This window comes from Tachypleus tridentatus, chromosome 8 (assembly GCF_004210375.1).
Source record: "Tachypleus tridentatus isolate NWPU-2018 chromosome 8, ASM421037v1, whole genome shotgun sequence".
In the NCBI taxonomy this organism is placed as follows: domain Eukaryota; kingdom Metazoa; phylum Arthropoda; class Merostomata; order Xiphosura; family Limulidae; genus Tachypleus; species Tachypleus tridentatus.
In genome coordinates this window covers 43,409,746-43,434,939 of record NC_134832.1, presented here as the reverse complement: position 1 = coordinate 43,434,939, position 25,194 = coordinate 43,409,746, and the positions used below count along the sequence as shown (strand labels likewise).

At 30.5% G+C, this 25,194-nt stretch overlaps 1 protein-coding gene across 1 annotated transcript in view; it reads left to right on the top strand.

Moving 5' to 3' along the window:
• cnk (connector enhancer of ksr) overlaps positions 1-25,194 on the top strand; it is a 70,353-nt gene that overhangs the window by 39,392 nt on the left and 5,767 nt on the right. Inside the window, 11 exon segments of the mRNA XM_076448641.1 lie at positions 1,580-1,776; positions 3,554-3,597; positions 4,562-4,634; positions 7,309-7,351; positions 9,098-9,258; positions 11,069-11,145; positions 11,314-11,382; positions 14,122-14,219; positions 18,027-18,675; positions 18,677-20,568; positions 21,440-21,618. Of these exon segments, the coding sequence (XP_076304756.1) occupies positions 1,580-1,776; positions 3,554-3,597; positions 4,562-4,634; positions 7,309-7,351; positions 9,098-9,258; positions 11,069-11,145; positions 11,314-11,382; positions 14,122-14,219; positions 18,027-18,675; positions 18,677-20,568; positions 21,440-21,618 (3,482 nt within the window).

Sequence of the window (25,194 nt, the reverse complement as noted above, 5' to 3'; positions counted from 1 at the left end):
AACAGAATATCACTGAGGGATGTTTCTACTTATATCTATGGGGCTTGTTTGTGACACTTGTTAACAAATAGAATATCATTGAAGGATGTTTCTACTTATCTCTGTGGAGTTTGTTTGTGACACTTGTTAACAGACAATATTATTGAGGGATGGTGTTTTCACTTATCTCTATGGGGCTTGTTTGTAACATTTGTTAACAAACAGAATATAGTTGAAGGACAGTGTTTCTACTTATCTCTGTGAAGGCTTGTTTATGTTTCTTTCATGTTTAAGCATTTAATTTTATTTTTAGTGTCACTGTCTAAATACCAAGTGGACATTCAATTAGATGTTAGCAGATGATTATGGATGTTTTTACATTTCTCAGCTATGCTAACTGTCATAAATTATATTGTTTCTCTCTCTGGAACTGGTCTCAACTGCATTTGATAATGGTACCTTATGAAAAACTTTGTTAATGTTTTCATTTAAAGTAATCTTAGAGAGAAGGAAAATATTTTCATATGTTACTGTTAACAGTTATTGCTATAACTCATAACAGAATCAATCGGATGACCAAAGATACTTGTCTCATCATGATTAACAAGTTGCCAAACTTTTGAAAACATAATTTTTAGCAAAATTGACACATAGGAACACTTTAGCATTTGATGAAGTCATCATCCTTTGAGTTCTTTGCTTAAGGAAAAATCTTCAAGCAAATGATGCAGTCTTTGCTTATTTATACAAACATTCCAAGAAATCGACATTAAAGGAGACATTGTACACTAGAGTGTGGTCTGTACTTCACTGTCTTCACCTTGTGAAGTCTGCATACATCCATAGTGTGGACTGGCCTTCATTATCTTTACCACATGACATCTATGTCCATCTAAAGTGTGGTCTATTCTTCACTGTCTTCACCATGCGATATCCTGTAAGACTTTTTTACCCTTGAATGTCTGGTTATATTTTATTTTAGAATCTGATATGTCAGTAATAAGTTCTTGTTTCTATGTTCATGGTTTATTGTCCTCTGAAATTTCTTATTTTTTTATTAGCTTCTAATAGACATATTCCAACCTTGTTTTGACTTTGATAAATTAATTATGGAGGTGGTAAATTCTTTAAAAATGATATTAATTCACAAACAAGTAATTTTTAACATTTTAGTTTGTCTGAGTAATGAATTTATATGCCTATAATTACTAAATTTGCCAACAGCCTCATAAAGTGAAACTATGTATGTTACGTATCACATAAAAATATATTTTTGAACATTCTGCAAGTTAATTAACATCAGCTGATTTAATCCCATGTTGTTTATTAAATATGATTTACTTTATACTATCCAGATGTGAGGCGGCTCAGTTTATTACACAAAAATTATAGAAATGTCTCTTAAAGAGTGATAACCATTTTTTTATATCCAATTTTAGGAGTCATTGGTAGACTGTTGTGTAATGATTATATCAGATCAGAATGCTTAGAAGTAAAAATATTGTAATAAATGTTATTTTTTGTGGATATCAATGTGTACTTCAGGTTTACATGTATTATTATTTTAAGAATTTTTTAAACAATTTTCTCCATGTAATAGATTCTGGGGATAATGATGCCTTTAGTGGATCTTTAACAAGAAGAATGTGGACTGCACAAGACACAACTTTTGGTGGGCACCAGTTGAGTGCTCAAGATATCAGTAATATTGTAGCTGGTGGATCAATGTGTAACATCGAAAACCAGCCAGTGCTAACCAAGGTCACAAGAATAATATCACCTCATTGTTTCTTGGAGGTGCTTGTGCTTGTAATGTCTTCCCACTTTGTATAAGAGGTCTTAGTGCTTCCTTTTGTTTTCTCACTGTCTGTTTGAAGTGCCTGTGTTTCTAATGTCTTTTCATTTTTTATTGATATTTATACTTCTAATGTTTCCTCACTATCTGTTGAAAGTGCCTGTGACTATAATGTTTTTTCATTTTTTATTGGAAGTCCTTGTGCTTCTAATGTCTCCATATTATCTGTTGGAAGTATTTGTGCTTGCAATGGGTTTTCATTTTTTTATTGATACTTGTACTTCTAATGTTTCCTCACTATCTACTTGAAATGTCTCTGCTTGTAATGTCTCCTTACTGTTTACTGGAAGTCCCTGTATGTTTGTTGAAAGTGTAATTATGCTAAAAAATTTAGAATGACATAATATTTTTCTTTTACATTTCATAAAGCCTGTAATCATGCATAATTATTACCATGTTAATATTTCTAATTTTGCAATCCTGTATAGTTTTTCATTGTCTTTTTACATATTTGTATTATTACTATCCACTAATTACACTGCTCTATTCACTTGTCACTGAAGCATGAAAATTTTCTTCTCAGTTATCAAGTATGATTTTGTTTCTGCAGTTCAACAATTACTATTAATCGAAATTTTTCAGCAACAGTTATTAATCATTTATATTTTTGTCATAAGATAATAGTATTAAGCTAATCATATTTTTAAGTAATATAATCTTTATTTGGCCCCGTGGGGTTGTCTGAGAAGATGTTTCTGGTTGCTTCAACTGTATGGTGTACACAGTGTGGTTGAAATAATATTATATACTCACGGGGAAAATCTAAAGGAATGGACTAACGATATCATTATTTAGAAGTACAGTAAGACTACTATTATCATCAAATGACAAATGTAATTTATTATAATCACGTTTTTTTAATTTAAAGATATTTTCACCATAACAATTATTAAAGCTTTCTCAAAAAAAATTTAAAATTTATTTGAGTATTGCTGGAGTATATTAAAAATAATTATTTCTATTTTGTGCCAGAAAATGATAAGAAAAATAAACAAGAAGTAATAATTAAACTACAGAAAGTAAATATCTGGTAGAAACAAGATGTTTAGATGAGGTTTGACAAAATTCAAGAGTCAAAAGGTGGAAAATATATGCATATGACCTTTACTTGTAGGTAATTTGATTGGTGATTAAACACACATGCATACCTAGTTGGAAATATTTAAAATAAAATTTTAAAATCTGTTGTCTTCAAGCTAGTTCAGGAATTTTTCTAAAAAAATTATAAATTATAAATTGTAGAATTAAAATGTTAGGTAGACATTTATAAGGATTGTAAAATTTAATCTCAGTATATTAATAGGTAGTGATTTAAATGTAAAGTGACAATTTCAAACCTATTTTGTTTTAGCCAATTTATTCAACCAAATATAAATATCAAACACTTGTAATTTAATTAATGATTACAGAAACAAAATATCTAAAAGTTTAGTCTCGCATGTTATACTCATGAGGAATTCATCGTTATGTTAAAATCAGAAATAAATCCTGTTATTGATGATTCCTGATGAAATGTGTTAAATGTATTAAAAGCCAATAACAATGCAATTTATAACATATGCTTGTCTTGATTTTTTATCATATTGATATATCTAATTTTTTTGCATCACTCTAATCTGATACCAGTTTGTTTACATTTGTTTTCCCAAAATAGGAGGTAAAATAGATTACAATGATAATTGTATTTTTCAAAGAAAATTTTTCAACATTTAATTTTAGAGTCAACACCCTAGGCTGTCAAAACAGGAAAACAACAGTGGCAGGTAAGAGATATTTATCTACTCATTGCTCCATATAGAAATACTATAATTTGAGCTTAGTGATTAAGCTGATCTTGTTTTATATTTGATGAAGTAAGGAAAACTTTGAGCAGGTTATGTAAAAAACTACTTGTTACAGATCTTGAGTAGCAGTTTGGATTTTGATCTTTTAATGCAGTACATATGTATTACATATTTTTATTGATACTTTTGCTGCTTAGTTTGGATATATCCAAATAAACATTTATGCCAACTGACAGCAAAATTGAGTTTTACCCCACACCTATTAAGAAAAGTTTCCCTCAAGTGTGACATGTGAAAATATCTGGCTGTAACTGAAATAACTGTAAAACCCACATGCATGCTATTGTCTGTTGTACAACATAAAACATGGGTGTTTATATGCCTCATTACAACATTGCCAACTTTGCAAGAACACAAACAGAATCTGTATAAAGGCAAATTTGTTATATATTGGATACTGTTATCTAAATAATTTGTTTTACATTTAATGATTTTGGCTCCTTATTGACATAGTTTTGACTGTATGTATGCCATTCACTGAAGAACTTTTCTTTTAATTTTCCTCAGTTTTTTGTTTAAATCATTTTTCATTATCCGGTACAGGTTTCACGAAATATTTCTGTGAGATAGAAAATATAGCTTCTTACAATATCAGAAAATTAATACAAAGGGTCAAATTCTTACTTTTATTTTTTCATTGGATAATTGACACTTTATAATTGTCAATGAAAGGGCTAATTTACTAAAAACTTAGGTTAATTATTTATTTCTTAATGTGTGTGTTTTATTACTGTATCAAAAAAATAGATTTATAGACCTAAAATCATGTGATACACTTACCACTGCATTGACAAAAGAACAGTATGCATTTTACTTCTTCTTATGAGAGATATATCAATTCTCAAAAAGTCAAAAGTATCTCTCAACTTTTTTGTTCTTTTAGTTATGAAGTAACTGTTGTTGGAGGAGTTCCTCATAAAAGACCCACCAATTTGAAGGAAGAAAATCAAGTACAGGTAAAACCATAGCTTACAGGATAGCTTATAATTAGATATAATTAATGATGTATTTTGGAAGAGTTTTGACAGTTAAATGTGTCTTTATACAAACTGTGTATTTTACCACTGTGTCAATGCTTGGAGTGTGAAATACTTGTTTGACTAGATTGCCTTTGTTGGAAAGATGTTTATTACCAATATAAATTCTGGAAAAAAACTGATTTTTATCCTTTGAAGAAATCTTTTGGTTATATTAAAATAATCAAAACATACTTGAGTAGTCCTTATTATAATAGCTCAATGTTTTTTAGTAATGTGTTTCAGTTAACCTAGTTAAAACTGAAACTACACTTTTTATGTGTGATCTCATCTGTCAAATGCATAGTGTTGCCATGTTGTGAAATTTGATTAAAGGGTATGTAAATGAACTGTACAGTCTATAAGTTCAGTGATGAGTATATGGTAGAAAATTGTATTGATATGTGAAGATAGAACCAGAGAGATTTAATTTACATTAATATAAAAAGTTAGTGTATGTTTGATATTAAAGTATATCTTGCTCATTGTGTAAACTTAAACCTAATAATGTAGCAGCTGTAACAGAGAAAGTAATTTAGAAATTATGTTTTTTAGATATTAGTCGTATATTATTTAAAGTGTCGTGTAAAATTTATGTATATTGTATATTTGGCATGGTTTGTATGTTTGGCATGAGTTTTCTTTGCTTTTTAGTGGAGAAAATGCGTATTCTAGTACATGATAGAAACAATCTCTATAGTAACCACTAACAATGAGAAAGTAAAATAACTTGATATGAACAGAAATTTGTTGTAGAAAGATTCTAGCCTTTTACCATGCTGCACACTAGATATGTAAATGAAACTGATAGAATTATATTCGTACAGCTTTAGTTTGTAGTTGTTTATCGTGTAAGTGTGGCATGCAGCTCATGTGTATAACTTGGTTTCTCACTTATTTAGTAGTTACAAAACAAAAATATCTATATGATTAGTTATATATGTGTAAGTTTATAATATTATTCTTATTAAGGTAGTTATTAATACTAACTTTTTGCTATTCTCTCTACACCTATCATTCATGTTTACCAAAGATGTAATAACACAAATATTCTTATTTATTCACAAAAAAAAATTCTTAAATTACAAGAAATAATATACATTTCATAAGTAATTTCATCATAGGATTATAACTCTCACCACAGATGTGAGTGGCTGTTTTACATTTGTATTTTGCATGACTACATATTTATAAGTATTGGATATTCTACACGCTAAACTTTAGAATGTAAATATTCAAACACAAATCACTACATGCCTGTATATCAGTGTCAGTTTATTATGTTTAGTAAATTGTATGTATAAGTCATTGTGTTTACAATACCATATTATTTTAATTGGTATTATTGTGTTATCACTTTTCACAGTTTAGTCTAATTGCACATATTCTCCATGTAAATGGTATAAAGCTAGTAAAGGGTTTGCATACTTTAAAATGATTATTCAGTGCTTTTTCTACAAGATGCATTCTTTTAAACTTGGATTTATGGCTAAACGCTTTTAAGATGAGCATCTTGGGTGCTGTTAGACAGTGAAATTAATATAAAGTGTTATCTTAGGACAAAACACTAAAGTAATTGAAAACCTTGTGCCTTTGGTAGGTACAAGTATTTTTCATAGAAATTCTAGCTTAGTACATTCTTTCACAAGTAAAGCTATCAAAACCTCTTACACCTACTGAGTGAAAGCTTTTATTGCTCATACAGTCAGTAACACTGAATGAAAACTGTACAGCAATTACTGAGTAGAACATTTAGAACTTTGTAGTGAAAATTCTTGGTGATGAGAAACCCACTTGAAATAAAAATGTGTCTCAGAATGGCAAGTATGGGTATTGATACTTATTGATAAGTTCCAAATGTTCCACTTGATACTGACTGTACCAGCTCTAAAGACTTTCATTTAATAGTGTTTCACTGTAAGGATGTATCTCAGAACGACTGGTATGGGTATTAACACTTACTGATAAGGAGAGAACATTTTGACCTTTACACTGAAAAAATTAGAGATTTTACTATCAATACCAAGTATAAACTGAACAGTAAGTACAGTGAAATCACCAAGTCGAACATTTAGAACTTTACAGTGAAAACAGAGCTGTAATAGTTAATACATAAAATAGTTTAACATATTAAATGTATTCAGACATTCAATCCATAAAATAATGTAGCATGTTACACTGAGGGTAAAGTTTGTAATTCATAATATAGTTTATTGTGTTACAATATATGCAAACCTTTTTCTCATACAATATTGTAGTGACTTTCTGTGTACATGTTTAGCCCATTATATCGTTATGTATTGCAATATGTTCTGTATTGTGAGCTTGTTAAACATGTAGTACAACGATTTTTAATTATACTGAGTGAAAGTTATTTGCATTGCAGGTCATTGCCAACTATGACATTGCATCTCAAGCCAGCTATGCAAGAAATAAAACTATGTAAAACTACTGTTTTTAATTTCCGTTAGATTATTTTATTTACAAAATGCCCAAAAATGTAGTGGTGTTAATTATGATTTTTGTTACAACATAGTCTTTTATCCATTTTTAGTCCTATGTTTTTATTTTTGGTGACAAATTTTTAGTTTGTTTTTGTTTTTATTCTGAGTAGTCTGGATATTTAAGAAGAAAGCCTCATTTGCCCTCAAGAATAGGTAAGTTTATTTGATTTCTGTGTTTCACTTTTGCATGTTCTACTAGGTATAATTCTTCATAGTCCAATTGAATTATATAGGTCATGTTTGTATTTACATTTATTATAATTCATAACATAAATTAAGTTACATCTGAAACAGATATCTTTAAACATAAAACAGGATAAGCATATTTTTTATATTCAATTTTTTAAAATGAATTTATAATTAATAATGAAATAAAAACCATTAACATATATACATAGCTTACAAGAAATTTACAGAACCCTACTGTAATACATGCATTCAAGGAGCACTTCTACCTTAATAAGTGAAAGTTATAAAAGGAAAAAAGGCAAATAGATTGTGAGGTAGAAAATAATGCTTATTTTCAAATAATATATTTATAAAGATGTTGAATTTTAGTTTGTTTTTATTTTACACTTATTATATATCAATAATACTGTTAAGTCAGGCCTACTACTAAATTTTTCAGATCATATGTCATATTTCCTAATAAATTGTGAGAATTCAGTCACAATGAAAGTAAAAGTACAGAATTGTACAAAGAACAAGTATTAATGAGTCAACTAACACAATACAATGTGCAAGTTATTTTTTAAACAGGAAGTGTAAGAGCTAATGATGATGGGTATAAAAATGCTCCTGTTGATCTGAGTCCCCCCCTCTTGAAAGTTAAGCTAAGCAAAATAAAAACATTAAATTATAATAAACCAAGGTTAAGATAAAGTACTTTCACTTTAATTTATGACTTGTGGTAAAAAAAAACCAACCCCTCTAGGCATTGTACAATATTTTGAAATATATTCCAAAAGGTGCTGATTGGTAGAAATAAACTACTTGACTATTATTCAGAATCTTTTTGACATTTGAAATTCATGAAGTATGAAAAAAGATACAGCTGTATATACGAGTAATGGTTTTAAATGTTTCAGCATTTCCAGTTTCTCCAGAATCAATATCCTTGCTTTCATCTAACCTAATTCAATTTTGACCTCTCAGGGCACTTACCCATTACTCTTCTGTCAGCATCATTTATTCACTTTAAATTAATAATATTTGCTTTATTCAAGTATGAATCAGTGTGAGTACTATAATTGAAATGTAACATATTTTTAGTGAAAACAATTATAAAACTGACTGTTTCTACATGGTGTGTGATCCTACTGCAAAAGAGTTTTAAGTTTTCATGCTTTTTATGTTTTTGTAAGTACAGCTGTAGATTGGTAAATAGTTTCAAATATTTCCTAATTGTGTTAGTAATAATAAAGTGGTTTTTAAAATTCTTCTGATAGAATATAAAATTTTATGTGAATATTTTGTATCACTTTTTCTGTATCTGAAATATCCACATACATGTATACATATGTGTATGTTGTATGTGGATATTTCAAGCTGAACAGCATTCACTTCTTAAAATATTACTTTGTTTTTAGTATTACTTTTGTCAATGGAAAATTAATTTAAAATTAAACATTTTTTTCTGTATAATGGTATTTCAATCTTGAACATACCATGTGTTTACTGATATCTACAAAATGTTCTAATCTGATTGTAATGAAAAACTAAAAGTAGCATTCATATGTCTTATATTCACATTTTGAATTAGAAATAGAGGTATAATTGTTTAAATCAAAATCTTTAGGACAGTTTGGCATTAAAATATTGTAAAGAAGTATTGGTTTAGTGTTTAACTCTAGTTTTATATAATTCTTAAAATTAATTGTCTACTACTTGTCTGTTTAGCAAAAAACAGAAGAATATCTTGCAAAGAGTTAGGAATGGGAGATTGTGAAGGTTGGCTTTATTATAAGAAAGAGCGACAGGGAATTCTTACAGGGGCTCGTTGGACAAAATGTTGGGTTGTATTGAAGAAATTCTACCTGTACTGCTATCAAAGTAAAGAAGTAAGCATTTTGATATTTGCAACCACTGTTGCCATTTAAATAGAACTTGCATTGTGTAAGATAATAAGCATTAATGTATCATTTTGAAAAATCACCTGATTATTATTAAATATTTTAATTAACTAAATATCCAGTTATTCTAAAACAAAAATACCATATATTACAGCACAGTGATAATAGTTTAAAATTATCTTTCACATACAAGCATACTATAAATACATTATTGTTTTAATATAAACCTCAAGCCATGGTAACTGCTATGTTTAATTATTCATTTAGTAAGATGAAGCAATTTGTATCACATTCTTAGACTAGTTCAATGGAAGAACTTATTTTTGTGATGGATAAATCTTTTGGATTCAATGCCTTTTTGCAGTAATTTTGTCTTTTTTAACACAGAGTATAAAGTACTGTAATACTGGCACCATAGTCCTGTAAGCCAAAAGTTTCTTTTTTATTATTTATTAAGAACACAAAAATTTGCATCATTTTACACCATGTATACACACCTTCTGTCTGTTAATTAGAGTAGTGGAATATTTTAAGATTTTCTAACCATTTTTTCTGTAAATACTACATGATGTGATTGTTGCAAAACTAAAAATTGCATTGAAAAAAACATTAATTCTGAACTTGTGACAAAAATCATATTTTATGCTTTCTAAGCACTAAAAAGCCCTGTATAATTACCCAGCCACAGTGTGATCCAGGTTGCCTTAGAACAAGTGTGGTTTGCTCATTGACATTTTTACTTATATTTCACTTTCATGTTTATGTATTTGTTTGGCTGTTGTTATTAGTTGCAAATATTTGACTTTCTTCAGGATATTTTGTATTTAAGTATGTGCATGTTTACTTAGTAAAAAAATATGTATTATGTTCTTTTTGGAAGTTCATAAATATCTGAATGCTTCCTACCTCAGAAAGAATAAATGTGTTATCTTACTCAATATCTTAAACATCATTAGTTTTGAATTTTGTGGGAACTATTCCGTGCACCATTTGTTAATTTCTTTTAACTCTTTCACTCACGTATTTGTAGATAAATAATTCTTCCAGTGCCAGATTTATTTTTATGTACACACTAAAAGACAAAAACATACATGAATTAATTTTCACATTATTTGAAAATAAATTCTATGAAGTATGAAATCGAACACCCTTTCTTCATTGAGGTGCAAAAGTTCAAGCTCACACATGGTTAAACACCACATTTTTCAAGACTTGAACAAAGGTTATATAATGTATCTTATAAATATATTTTCTTGGCAAGGCTCTAGCAGTGAAAGAGTTAATTTAAAACATTAATTTAGTTAAAATATAATAAATAATTATGTATGTAGTTCTTAAGGCATTTTTTACAATGCAGTTATTGAAGCAAACTATACATTTGTCACATATAAAGTTAGTTGGATGGTTAACTTTTTGAATAATATCGTCAATATGCAGCATGTATCCTTAAGGTGCCTTGTGACAACCTGATTAATAGAATCATTATTTTAATGTATTAATCACGTGTGTGTGTGTGTTTTTATATGACATATACCATTATTTTTGTAGTCACTGTGGAACCAGAACTTACTTAAAATAAGTTATGGAGTACCATTTGCTATTTCATTTTTGTAAGTAACTCTTTTTAACAAAAATGTTCTAATGCATCATTATTGATACTAACCTGTTTGTTTGTTTTTTAAACAAAAAACTGGTTTAACAGAAGACAAGTAATATTCAAACCTATCCTTAAAAATATGAAATATCTTTCAAACCATAATAGAAAATGGGTTATCTGTTGTTTTCTTTTTTGTTGTAGAATGAAAAAGCCGATTGTCTTGTCTATATCCCAGGCTTCACTGTGTCCCCTGCTCTAGAAAGTAAATCTAAAAAGTAGTAAGTATCCTGTACATTAAGCTTTGAACTGTTCTTCTTATTGGTTTGTTTTAGCAGATCCATGAAATTAAATAAATGTAATTAAATACCTCTTACTATGTAGTAAAGGGCTTTTAATACTTTCTCTGGTTGTGTAAGACATTATAATAGCTGCATTCTTAATTACAGTGCATTCAAGCTTTATCATCCTGGAACATCATTTTACTTTGCAAGTGATTCTCAACAAGATATGGTGAAGTAAGTATTATTTAGTGATTATTTATCTACAGAGGTATTTATTTTATATATTACTTGATGCATGTGTTAAATTATCAATTTAAATTATTTAAGTTTTTGAATTAAGAAGCCAAAATTTTTGAATGTATTATAACACAAAACAGAGACAATTATTTGTAAATAAGTGTTAAAATACCGTTGTGCTTTAGTAACCCACTTCTAAAAGCATGGAACATTAGATTGACTTTATAGTTTGGGTCAAAATCCCCAATTTGTTATAAGAGCATACCAAAAATTAATGTAAACATTGGAGCCAATTAAGAATTATTACAGGATGATAAAAGAAACAATGGGCTCAAACCACTGACTTTATACCTTAAAAGTATCCTTTTTTTTTATATTAAGTTTAATTAATTTTCAACATTACTAAAAGACATGCCTGATTCCAAACCTTACTTATTATGAAAAACAAATGAGTGTTTCAATTTTAAAAATAATGGCACACAGGAATTTTGTGTAAGTCTTTGCAGTTAAACAAAATAATTGTGATGTATTGTTAAGTGGAGTTTTAGAATTTAAAAGTGTTTTTAAGACCAACTGAATAAGAGAAAAAGATGATTTTTTTGTATGTCTCTTTACATTATATGTGCCACAACTTTTTTCAGCAAGTTCCTGCTTTTTTAATGTCCTCAACTTTACTGTTTCACTGCAGTTTAAAATTAATATAGCTTATTAGTAAGTGCATCTTCTAATTGCCACATAACTTTATTTCATTTCGTGGATATTTTTAAACAAGGATTTTGTTTCTGGACAGTGTCAAGCTGTGAAAACAGGCAAGAACTGATAACCCTTGGTCAAATATTCAAAATAGACAAATGTAACCTTCAGGTTATTATTATTAATTAAATTGCTTACAAGTGATAACTAGAAAAACACAGTTGAATAAAAAAGATATTCCATTTTTCAATGTAATAAGTTAATTTAATACATTTGTCACATATAAAGTTAGTTGGATGGTTAACTTTTTGAATAATATCGTCAATATGCAGCATGTATCCTTAAGGTAAACAGTTGAATAAGAAAGATATTCCATTTTTCAGTCTTTCCACAGTGCTTACTGACTTTTTAAAATACTTGTCATTTTCTTCTTACAACTAATCTGTGTTTTTAATTTGCAATTTTTGATTTGTGTTTATGTGTCAGTTGATAAGGAATAATCACACACACTCACGTGTGTGTGTGTGTATATATATATATATATACAACTTTTGTGTTAATATAAACAAGCAAATATAGAAATCTGTATAGTTTATGTATTCTTTATGCTAGATAACATGGTAATAAATAAAGAATGCTTCCTTTTTTTTACGATATCTTGCATAAATTTATCATGAGCAGTATATTTTGTAGTTTAAAAGTTAGGATAATTTAAAAACATGTAATTGTTACTAACTCAAGCCTTAACAAATCCTGGGCATCAGGTTGACATGGTGACTAAAATTTCATAGTGGCACCTAGTATTTTTGTCCCATTTTATTTGTGCTTAGAACAATTCTGGACTTTAGGAATTCTGGAATTATTTTTGCATTCTTTGAGTCCAAAATTAAATTTTCAGGAATTAAACACTGCAGTTGTGCAGCATGTTGCTGATTTCTTGCCAGTTTATTTTTCTTTCTCTCAATTCAACTGATTAGTGCTTAGGCTCAGACAGATCCAAAGGCACTTCCTTCAGAAATACTACCAAGTGGGTGTTGATATCATGTGATTATTAACATGCACTCATTGCTGTGAAAGTAAATAAATTAAGCTCCCAGTTCCTGGTACAAACAGTAGTGTAGTTAGATTAGGCACATCAAAAGACCCTTTATTATTGTTGTAGAACGTTTTTGTGATGATTATATTAGGCCTATTCTGAAACAACCTTTTTAATATCACTTTGATTACTTTTATTTTACTTTCATTCATTGCAAGAATTCACTTAAGTTATAGTTACTAAGGCTACTATTTTAGTAATTACACATACTGAAGTTTAACTTCAGTATGTGCTATATAATACAGTTTAATAATGAACCCTTTGTTTTTTGGTGTGAAAATGTTTATCTCATGCCATAACTACACAATTGACTCAAAATATATTCCATAAATTTCTATAATGAAACTGATTGCTAAGTTTTTGGACTAATTCTTAGAGCAGAATATATTTTTGATACCTATACTAACTATTTTTTAAAAACCAGCTTCCATGAAAGAGTTTATAAGCATAAATCTGATCAGACAGATCAAAGATAATATTAATTATATTCCACAGATTTAAAGTAGTTCATTGATTAGCTATCGGCTTCTTTTCTTTTTTATTTATGTCATGATTGTCAAATGGTAATTATATATAAACAGCTAAGATTTACTTTGAATTTAGTACTTTTATTTGGCAGTAGACCCAAAACATTCAAGTGAAGAGAAAAACACATCTTTTTTAGTGTATTAATGTACATAGTTTTAAAGTAGTTCATTGATCAGCTACTAGTTTCTTTTCCTTTTAGTTTGTATTGATTGTCAAATGGTAAGTGTATGTAAACAACTAAAGAGTTACTTTGAGTATATGTTTATTTGCAACAGACCCAAAGCTTGCAAGTGAAGTGAAAACAACATTTTTAAAATTTATCAATGTATATTTTGTGCATTGTGAATTAACATTATAACTATTGTTTTGTTGAACATGTTATAATACTGAATTTAAAACAAAATTACTTCATTTTGTAGGTGGTTGAACAAACTTGGCCTTGCAGCAATAGCTTTTGATCCTTTGTCTCTTTTGCCAAGCAATAGATCTGAACAAGACAAAGTCATCTGTTCTGAAAGTAAGTTACATTTTGTATTTTTGAAAGGTATATTGTCACATTACATGTCAGTTCAGGTTACCATTTGATAGTCATGTACAAATAAGTGTTACATTTTAAGATTTTTTTATATAGTGAAACCCTAAAAGCTTTCAGTTTTATTCAATTCAAAATGGCCCCAAAGTCAAAAGTCACAAAAAGGCAAATTTTTCTATAACTTTCTCTGCTTTTATTTTTGGCCTAAAGAGTATTCAGATTTCACTCATATATTGTAATTGTTATGTACTTCATGAGTTTTGTTTAACCTAAGAATCAGTCTTACTGCAAAAACTTAATGATCTCTATTGTTCTTTGAAGTTTTAATTTTAGTTCAGACATAAATAACATTTGGAGAGAATTAGGATCAAAACAGCAGAAAACAAAACAATAGTTTACTTAATTTTTTGTTAAATATGCCAGTTCTATACTCAACTCAACATTTTATTTGTGGTGCATTGAGTCAAAGGAGTGTTTAGGGCCAGCATGGACCCTGGGGCAAACATCTATGCGAGACCATCTTTCTATATCTTTTAACACTGTTAAGAACTTATTAAACAGATCCTGAATTAGAACAGAGACAAGCAATAAACAAGACAGAATCATAGCAGCAGTTATTTTTTGCTCACAGTATCTGTAAAATATTAATAAAGTAGCAACAAGTATCTATTAAAGTAACAAGTATATATAATAATTATTACTCAAATTATTGTTTCACTTGTTCTTAATGTATCAATTATCTGTTTACAAAGAAAACTAAAAACTATGCTTTTTGTGATAAAATGAAGTTAAAGTTTAAAGATGCTGTGCAGTCTTTACAGCATAACTAGGCTTCACATGTCTGGGCTCCTGGACAGTTGCCTTCATTTCCCCCATGTTAGTGGGCCTGCTGGGATATTTGTAGATTTGACTGATGTTATTGAAAACACTAGTACATATCAGGAACATTCAAAATCCCAAATTTAAAAATTATTATAACAGTACTATATCTGTTACATATTTATTACAGTCTCCAGTTGGGTACTTCTGTTGGCAGCTGATGTTAGTACAAATTTTTGTGATTGAGGAAAACATCATTCAGTCTTCAGTTTGGTACTTGTATTAGCGATTGCTACTGATGTAGACATCAGTGAATGAAATAAACATTTATAACCCTCATTTTTGGGATTAATGATAGCAGTGCTAATATTATTACAGATACTAGTCAAAACTTTACAGCCTACAGTATGTAATTAGTGTTAGTAGTACTGATATTGTTACAGACACTAGTGATGATACTAAAGACACATAATATTGCAGTTTAGAATTGTTGTTACCAGTACTGCTACTGTTACAGACTGCCAGGTGGCTAGGGTGCTCGACTTGCAATCTGAAGGTTGCAGTTTTGAATCCCTGTCACCAAATGTGAATACCCCTTCAACCATGGGGATGTTAAAATGTAATAGTCAGTCTCACTATTCATTGGTAAAAGAGTAGCCCAAGACTGGGCAGTGGATGGTGCTGACTAGCTGCTTTCTCATTAGTCTTTCACTGCTGAATTAGGGATGGCTATCAGAGACAGCCCTTGTATGTCTTTTCACATAATTTGAAACAAACAAAACAAATGCTAGTGAATGGGAATAACATTTATAGTCAACAGTGGCAAATTCAAATGAATATTTACACATCTGTAACATCAGATTAATCTTGGTGTTTACATAAATTTCTCATATGATGTTTACATTAACTTGCTGTTCTAAAGCTAAGATTTTAAAAATAATAGTCTTGCAGTGACACCAAAGAATTGTTTATGTTTAGTATGGGAACATTAAAACAAACAGCCTCTAAAAAGTTAATGAAAATTCAATGGATGCAATCATACAAATTGAATGTGGTCAATTTATAGTTAAAATGAGTTATGACAAGGCGTGCAATGATTCAGTTATGATTAACATGTAGTTTTTATTACACTGGTGAAACACTAATCATGAAACTGATTTTAAAGTATAAACTCATTAAAATTAATTTGACCATTGCAACCTAACTAAAATATCACTTAAGATTAGCTTAAATGACTATTTGTTTCTTAGAGTTCTAGCCAGAAGTAATACCTTATTACTTTGAATTTAAGATGCACTTTATTCACATTTTTCTGAACTGAAAAGTTGGATGCATCTTAAATTTAAGGTGTTATTCTTCACTCTTTGAAAGCCTCAAACATAATTTTTCTCAACAACAAAAATTTTCAAAAAAATCTTGCATTAACAAACAGATTGGACAATATTTTAAAAAGAACTTAGCTTAGAAAGACTAAAAAAACAAGCACATAGTGCCAAATATGCCAATGTTAAGGCTAGTCATGACTGGTGTGAGAAACTTGTGAAAGAGAAAGTTTATCATTATGGCAAAGGACAACAATTAGTCAAAAATTGCTGTCAGATTTTGAAGTTTTGGAAGATGGAATGCAAAATTACATTACTTGGGACAATAGGGAATCAAGCAATGAAGTTGTTTCAACTTCAGAATATAACAGTGAGTCAGAAGAAACATCAGAGTGGCATTCTGAGTAAATAAAGAAAGCAGGAAGAAACATTATTTTTAATTTCCTGTATATTTTTTGTTATATTTAGTTTTAAGTACATTTATTAATATTTTTGATTCATTAATGAACTCTTTTGAAACATATTTACTCCTTTCTAATTATCATCTAAATTTTTTTCCTCAAAATTCTTTTTTGAAAGTGGGGTGTGTCTTAAATTCAAAGTAATATGGTATATTTATAATACTTAGTTAATGAACACTTATCTCGTTCTTCAAAAAATATTTACATTTAAACATAATTAACCTAGTAACTGGTATTATATAACTTGGATTTTAATTTCTTTTCTTCTCTGAAATTCACTTACAGATATTATTACAGGCACAAAAAATTGTGATAAACATTAACAATACACAGCTTGGGATTGAAGTTAACAGTACAGATATTGGAGATACTACAAATTGTGATAAACATTAATGATAAACAACTTGGTACTGGTGTTAAAAGTCCATATGTTATTACAGATGCCAGTGATTGTGTTGAACATTAACGATAAACAACTTGGGACTGGTGTTAAAAGTCCATATGTTATTACAGATGCCAGTGATTGTGATGAACATTCACAATATACAGCTTTGGACTGGTGTTAACAGTTCAGGTATTATTACAGACGCTAGCGATTGTGAAGAACACTCACAATATACAGCTTGGGACTGGCATTAACAGTCCAAATATTATTATAGACACTAGTGATTGTGATGAATATTCACAATATACAGCTTGGGACTGGTGTTAACAGTCCAGATATTATTATAAACACCAGTGATTGTGATAAACATTCACAATATACAGCTTGGGACTGGTATTAACAGTCCAGATATTATTATAAACACTAGTGATTGTGATGAATATTCACAATATACAGCTTGGGACTGGTGTTAACAATCCAGATATTAATGCAGGCACTAATGATTATAATTAATGTTAGCTATACTGACGTGTGTACAGCCACTAGAAACTCTTCGAGAAGTTAACAACTAAATTAATAATCAAGGAGTCCATTGAATAATAATGTATTCCACATCTTATCAAAACACCTTAAGTATTTTAGATTATTGCTGACTATACATTAAAGAAAAATAACTTGATTTGTTGTTGTTAGTTTCTGAAGTATTATAATTTTTTTGTAATAGTCATTGTAATTGTTTGCAAGATTTTTTTACCAATTTATAGTTAAATGAAAGTTTACTCACAATAAAAGCTTATCATTGCAGATGTTTACTTCAGTGAGACTGAAGAAGAGAGTGAAGAAAGCAGTCCAGGAAGTAATCGTCGAGTCATTCACGTGGATCAACATGGACCCTCTTTTTTATCGGGATCATTTTCATCAGGGTTGTCAACATCAGAAAGTTTAGAAGATTCTTTACAGTCTCACCATGGTGAAGAAGAATCAGTAAATTCATCGCAGTTAGATGTATCTAATTGTGATGGTAATGGTGTAGAATATTTGCATAATATTTCTGATAATAATGTGACAAGTTCTTCTTTAAACCCATCTTCAGTTAATTTAACAAAGTCGGGTTTCTTAAACAACTTTGAAAACGTGAAGTCTGGTGCAATTGTGACTTCATCACCAACCTTTTCACCAAAGTCTACATTGCTTCCGTACTGTAGTACTTCAAATTATCCATTAATTAATTCACCTGAAACAGTGTCCAGTGCATCCAGTAACAGAACAAACTGCAGTAATGTAAACTCTACATCTGTTAATTCACCTAAATCTGTGTTTATTTCTGACAATAGCAAAACAGGAGGCTACTCGCATCATTCAGAAAAACTGTACAGTACCCATAGACCTAGAAAAGGAGGCACTGCATCTGTTACCAAAAAAGTCCTCACCTTCTTATCCTTCAAAGTCAACACATAGTAACCATGGAAGACAAACTAGTAGTTCCCTTAGTTCTATATCTTCAAACTCACCTTTAGTATACGATAGTTATAAAAATAGAAAAGTTGGGAATAATAATAATATTAACTCGCCATCCATTTCTGTGAAGCCTGAGGTAAGTTTTCAGAGAGATCAAAGACAAAATATGCCATCAGTGACTTCTAGTAGGCCAAATGGAATTAGTTCTACCAATGCACAGCTTGGTAACTCTAATGCTTACCGGAAACAGAGCTTAGAGTCACAGTATCCTTGGCCAGGATTAGGAACTTACCCTGGAGCAGAAGGAAGACAGGTTTTGGATACCCAGACAAACCGATTTTCTGGTGGCTTTCATCACTCACTAGGTCGCCAAAAATCTGCTGAGAGAGAAATGAGTCCGGGATTTGTGGCCAGAATGGCAGGGTCTTACAACAGCCTTTCTCAGAAAGGTACCACTACTCCTTCTGGTTCTTTAGAAAGGCTTCGTCTGCGAGACCCTTCTCCTGCTCCTGGTTATGTTGCAAAGATATCTGGTTCTTTTGACCAACTTGCAAAAGAAAGAGCTAAGTCTGAATCTTCAGCTCCAAATCATAGTTTTCAAGAGGGTAGCAGCAAACCTACTCATGCTTCTTGTAAATGGGAATCCTCCAGGAATCAGTGTAGCTCCACCAACCGAGATCATAGATTTATTAGTGATGGTGATTTGCATGAACGTTTTCAAGGGACCAGTTACAGAGATATGGGACAACTAGATCATGATGTCAGCTTGTTAGACAAAGAATACAATCGACTCTATGGAAAAAAGAGACAACCAGGTGGAAAGCCTAACATTGCTCCTCAATTAAATAGATCAGGCTCTAGATCAGAAATGAGAATGTATGGAACTAAAGTTCCTTATGATTTTCCAAAGACAGCAACCAGTCAGCAAATTCATCACCTATATACATCGAGGCATGGGTCAGAACAAGACCTCACCCAAATGGCTGTGGATACAACTGACTCTCGGTTGAGGAAAGAATTTATGCAACAACAACTAGGAACTACACCAGGAGACACCTCTGGTTTAAATGGCTCATTTTTTCCATCATCTTCATCAACAAGTATTTCTTCACGTAGGACTTCAGCTGTTCATATAAATTCTAGTGGAGTGGAATCAAACTCCAAACAAAATGATTCTAAATCTGGACACATGTTTCGTCTCTTTGGTTCTTCAAAAATCTCAAAAATTGTTTCACCTAAACAAGAAAGAAAGCATATTTTTGGTGGAAAAATAAAATCACCCAAAGCAGAAAGAAAAAAGGGTGAAAATAAAAATGTTACTTCATCACATGAGAGAACATTTCTTGGTTCCCCCAAACTTGGTAGGGCAATATTTGGCTCTCCAAAGTCTGACAGAAAATTAATGAATTCTGCTGCTGTACAGACAGACCACAGGTTTGATCCTCTAAGTCAAGAATCTCCACAGCATTTAGATGTTGGTTCTAGTTTCAGACGTTCTGAAGAATCTTTGAAATCATCTCGTTTAGAGGAATTAACATCGTATCCTGAAATAAGTGAGGAATGCTTGAAGACTAGTAGCAATAGTAGTTTGAATAGCAGTGCTTCTGGCAGTGTTGTTTCCTCATCCAGTAGTTCTCGCTACTATGTGGAAACTAGGATTCGTCCACAGATCACCATCAGTTTGCCGCTAGTGACAGAATCATCCTCAGATGAGCTACCTGACACTCCCCGAACACCACTAAAGCCTACCATGGGGGTCTCAATGTTGGGAAAAAGGAGGACAGGAAGCGTAAAAACTCCTCCTTTAAAACGCAAGGAATCCGTCATGGAATCTCCAGAATTGGCCTCAAGCAAAAATGAAGTCACTTTCAAAATTAATGCATCAGAAGGTAAGTAAGGCTCAGTAATTTTCATATTAACTGTCCCATGTGACTACATAAATCATGTCCACTATTAAGTACCAAATTTTTTGTTTTTGTGAATGATACATGAACTGTTGAATAAAATGTTAACATCTGTTCTCATTTGATTATCAAATGCTATATTTTTAGAACTTATTTGGAACTGAGTCAGAAAACGAATTTATTGTTTCTTAAATAACATACCAAAAAATGTATTTGTGAAAAATGCAAACAATTATTAAAATCTCATTAAAATGTCTTTAAGCATTTTGGTTATACTTTATGAAATTGTAGTAATAGTAACTACAAGTTGAGTATATGTTAATTAAGCAGATGTTAAAAATAACTCATGCTTGGTTCACAAGTCCTGGAAAGTTGGATGGACAAGAGTAGAAGCATGAGTCACAGGGAATAGATGTTTTCATTAAGTTTTAGACACTAATTACAATTTATGAGCATTACTTTGATGGCAACAATGGAAGTATATTTGAAAGTTGTTAAAATCGTAGATAGTTTTTATCTTCAGAGTGTCAGCAACATTTTTCATTTGTCAAAATAGTGCTATAAACAATTTTAAATTGCTCATGTCTGTGAGCAAAGTATTTTATAGGTATTTTAAAATAAGGTTTTTTATGTGCTCTTTAAATTTTGAAGTTGAGTACACATTTTCTGAGTTCAAACTAATAATATAATAATACAGCCATATATATACTACCTTATTGTGACTTTACGTATATATTTCTAAGTTTGCTTCTACTTGATGTTACTTATGCCTTCCCCCTGGTAGGTCTAGAGAGAGGTTTTTTTGCCCAACAATGTTGGCCACATCTTATATGTAGCTGTTTTCAATTTCTCACAGAATCAGGCCTGGATAAGGATGAGCTTGTTCAGCTTGCCAGTGTACTTAGGAAGGCAAACCTCACTGTTGATGGAGTAGATATGTGTGTAAGACGACGGCGAACAGTGTTTGAAGCATCAAAGAACAAGAGAGAAAGTCAACTAATGCTGCAATATCTAGCTTTGAAACGAACTTTGAAGGTCTGTATTCTCTCATTGTTTGAATCGTACCATGTCATGTTTAATAATTTATATGAATTGAATTTTTCATTATTTCAACACTCAGTATGTCATCAAAAGGATAGGGTGCAACTGAAGAGGGAGGATGTTGAAAAGTTAAGCTCTTATACAGTTGTAGATTTCTGAAAGTTGTTTAAAATTAATATTATAATTTGTGGTAATTTGAGTTATATAACACAATAATAAGTATATATGGTCATTTTGGTAAATAAAAGTAAGACTGTCTAAGTTTTAAATTAAAGTATAATAGTGTAAATTTTATTACAACCTTAAAATAGGCTTAGGATTGTGATGATACTTTAGGCTTAGGTATATTTTAACTTACTGATAAATCATAAATTGAATAAACAAGTACAATTGAAAGAATAGTTTATTATCTCTTGATCTTTTAAGAATTAACTTAAGTTTTTTCTAGGTTCTACATAATTAGAGACAAACTTTATTATTTTAATGTAAATACAAAGTAATAATAAAAAATGATATAATTGGTTTTTAAACGTTATGCTTAATAGTAAGATTGTTAACAGCAGGCTACTGGTATTTGATATTGAGTATTTGTTTTCAGGCTATAAGTATGAATACAAAAGTTAAGACTAGTGTATGAATTCAGCATTAACAGTTTGTTTGGTGTAATGAGTGCAAACATATTGGTTTTATTTGAGAATTTGGGACTAGCATGTACTTTGAAGAAAGCTAGTAAGAAAGATTTGCAATTTGTATGTACAGTTTGTAGGTTAGAAGAGAAGTTGGAAGCTATCATAATGAAAGTAGAAGCAATGGATAAAGAGTAGTTTAGACTGTGGGAAATGGCAGCAGAATTTCAAGAGGAGTTTAAGCTTTTACATGCAAGTAAAAACATCAGCTAACAATGACTTTCAGGAAGTTAGAGTGCTATTAGGGCTAAAAGTAATTAATTTTATTATAATGGCCCTGTTCTGTTGAACAACAAATTTCAGCTCATTCAATGGAAGGAAAACGAAAGGATCAGAGAAGGATGTGGATGATGAAGCAGTTATAAGTGATTCCTCAACAAGGAAGAAAGGAATCAGAATATGCTATCCAGGGACACAGATGGGGGTTTAACTGACAGAGCAGGAGATATTATAAAGGGGGCTAGCAGACATGAAGTTTTTGTAGGAACTAATTAATAAGTATGAGGGGTTGATAATGACATTTAAAATAAAAGCCTTAACTTTGTTTGGGATGCTGTCCAGAATTAACTGTTGTGATGAAGTTGTAAGTAGGCCACTAGGGCTATATGCTAAACTTAGGTTAGTATGTAAGGATAAGAAGATAGGCTGGTTGGACGTGGGGGATCAGTATTATGACAGAAAGGAGCGTTTTAGAATGGGTGGTTTACATTTAAATAGGATAGAGGTGAAGTTGTTTGCTAATGATCTTAACTCAGCTGTAAGGGATGTTACAGGATTGTACAGTGGTGAGAGTTAGGCAAACTAAATGCAAAAAGAGTAAGAGGCAGGGAAGTGTTTAGTATATGAAATGTGTATAGACGTAGATACAAGGATAGGCTTAATTGTTACTATTGTAATGCTAGAAGTATAAGAAAGAAAATAGATTAGAGCATTGATAGAAATGAAAGATTTTGATGTAATGGAAATAACTGAATCTTGGTTAAACAGATGATTTTGATGACAGGAATTTCTTTGAAATACAAGGTTACAGGCTATTTAATAACCGCTTTGTATGTAAAGTGTGAATTGCATCCTGTTGAAATTTAGAATAAAATAAGATAATAGCTTGGAGATTGAATCCATTTGGGTTTCCATTAATGGATATAAATAACCATGTGATACTGATGAAATTACTGAGAAACTTTACAATGAGATATTAACCCTTAAACAGCAGGAATATTGTAGCATCTCACTACAGATGTAAAAAATTAGAAAAAAAATCTTAAATATAATCTTTAGCATTTTTATTATGAATTTTGAACAAAATATGAAAGTAAATGGAAAGAAAAGCATAATAGACTTATTTATTACAAGTTCAAATGTTTTTTAGGGTATGAAAATCACGAAAACATTCTCCAATGGACAGTGCTACTCTACATTTTTTACGCCAGGTAGTCACCATCTTTCACTTCTTTTCTTTGCTTGTTGTATTTATACATACGTGACATTGTCTTTGTCCACATTTCTAGCTCCTGAAGATAGAATGCCTTATAAAAAGTGCTGAGAAAATATTTATTTTCCAACAAGTCTATCAGGAACAATAAGACAATGTCTTTCTGAAAAAGGTCTTGTCACTATTTCACACCTTTTCAGTAATTGATAAATTACATTATAACTAAACTCCCCCAATGATGGAAGACATCAATTGATGATGGCTGCTGTTTAAGGGTTAAGATTTTACCTATTAATGAAGTCATGATTGGTGATTTTAATTTCATGCATAGTGATTTGTAAATGCTAGAGTCAAACCATGAGGGCAAAAGGTTTCTGAAAACTCTTTGTAATAGTTTTCTTCACCAATTAGTCAAAGAACCTACTTGACACAATGTTATTTTAAATGTATTGTTATCTTAAAATACAGAAATGAGTGAGAAGGTGCAAGTGATTATAATAATAATAATTTGGTTACAAATTTCATGAAAGCAGATTTTAAAGGGATATGAAAAGAATTATCTGTTGTAAGTTGAGCAGCTGTTATTTGGAGATGCTGAGCATATGTGGAAAATTTTAAAGATAAATTTTTGAATGTTTAAGGTAAATATATTTTTTACAGATAGAAAAAGGTAGCTGCCACCAAAAAAACCAGGTTAACTCACAAAAAGTTTAAGAGATAAAATTAAAGAAAAGCATCATAATTTGGAGAAATTTAAATTGACTGGTATGACAGGAGATTAGAAGATCATGGAAGATTAATAAAGTTGGTGAAATAGGAGACTAGGATGTCAGAAAGGATGTATGAGAAAAGGTTGGCTGAAATGTAAAAATTAACAGCAAGGATTTCTTTAGATACATCACAAGTAAACAAAATATTAGAATGGGAGTAGGACCCTTGAAGGATGATAAAGGAAGGCTTGTATCTGATGATTAGTAGATGGCTGAATTATTAATATTTACATTTTCTTTGGTTTTTACAAATAAAGATTTATACAGTATTCCACATCTTAAACAGTCGATATGACTGCTTTAATTCTTAAGAAAAAACAATTAATATGCTTAAATAGTGGTAAAGATTCTGGACCAGATAATATTCCTCCAAGGGTTTTGAAGGAGGTTAATAATTGAATATGTGAGCCACTTACATATATTTTTGTCAGTTCTTGAATAGTGGACAGGTACCAAAGGATTGGAAGTTAACTGATGTAACTCCTCTTTACAATTGGGCCTGGCATGGCCAAGCGTGTTAAGGCATGCAACTCGTAATCTTAGGGTCGCGGGTTCGCATCACCATCATGCCAAACATGCTCGCCCTTTCAGCCGTGGGGGTGTTATTATGTTACGGTCAATCCCACTATTCATTGGTAAAAGAGTAGCCCAAGAGTTGGCTGTGGGTGGTGATGACTAGCTG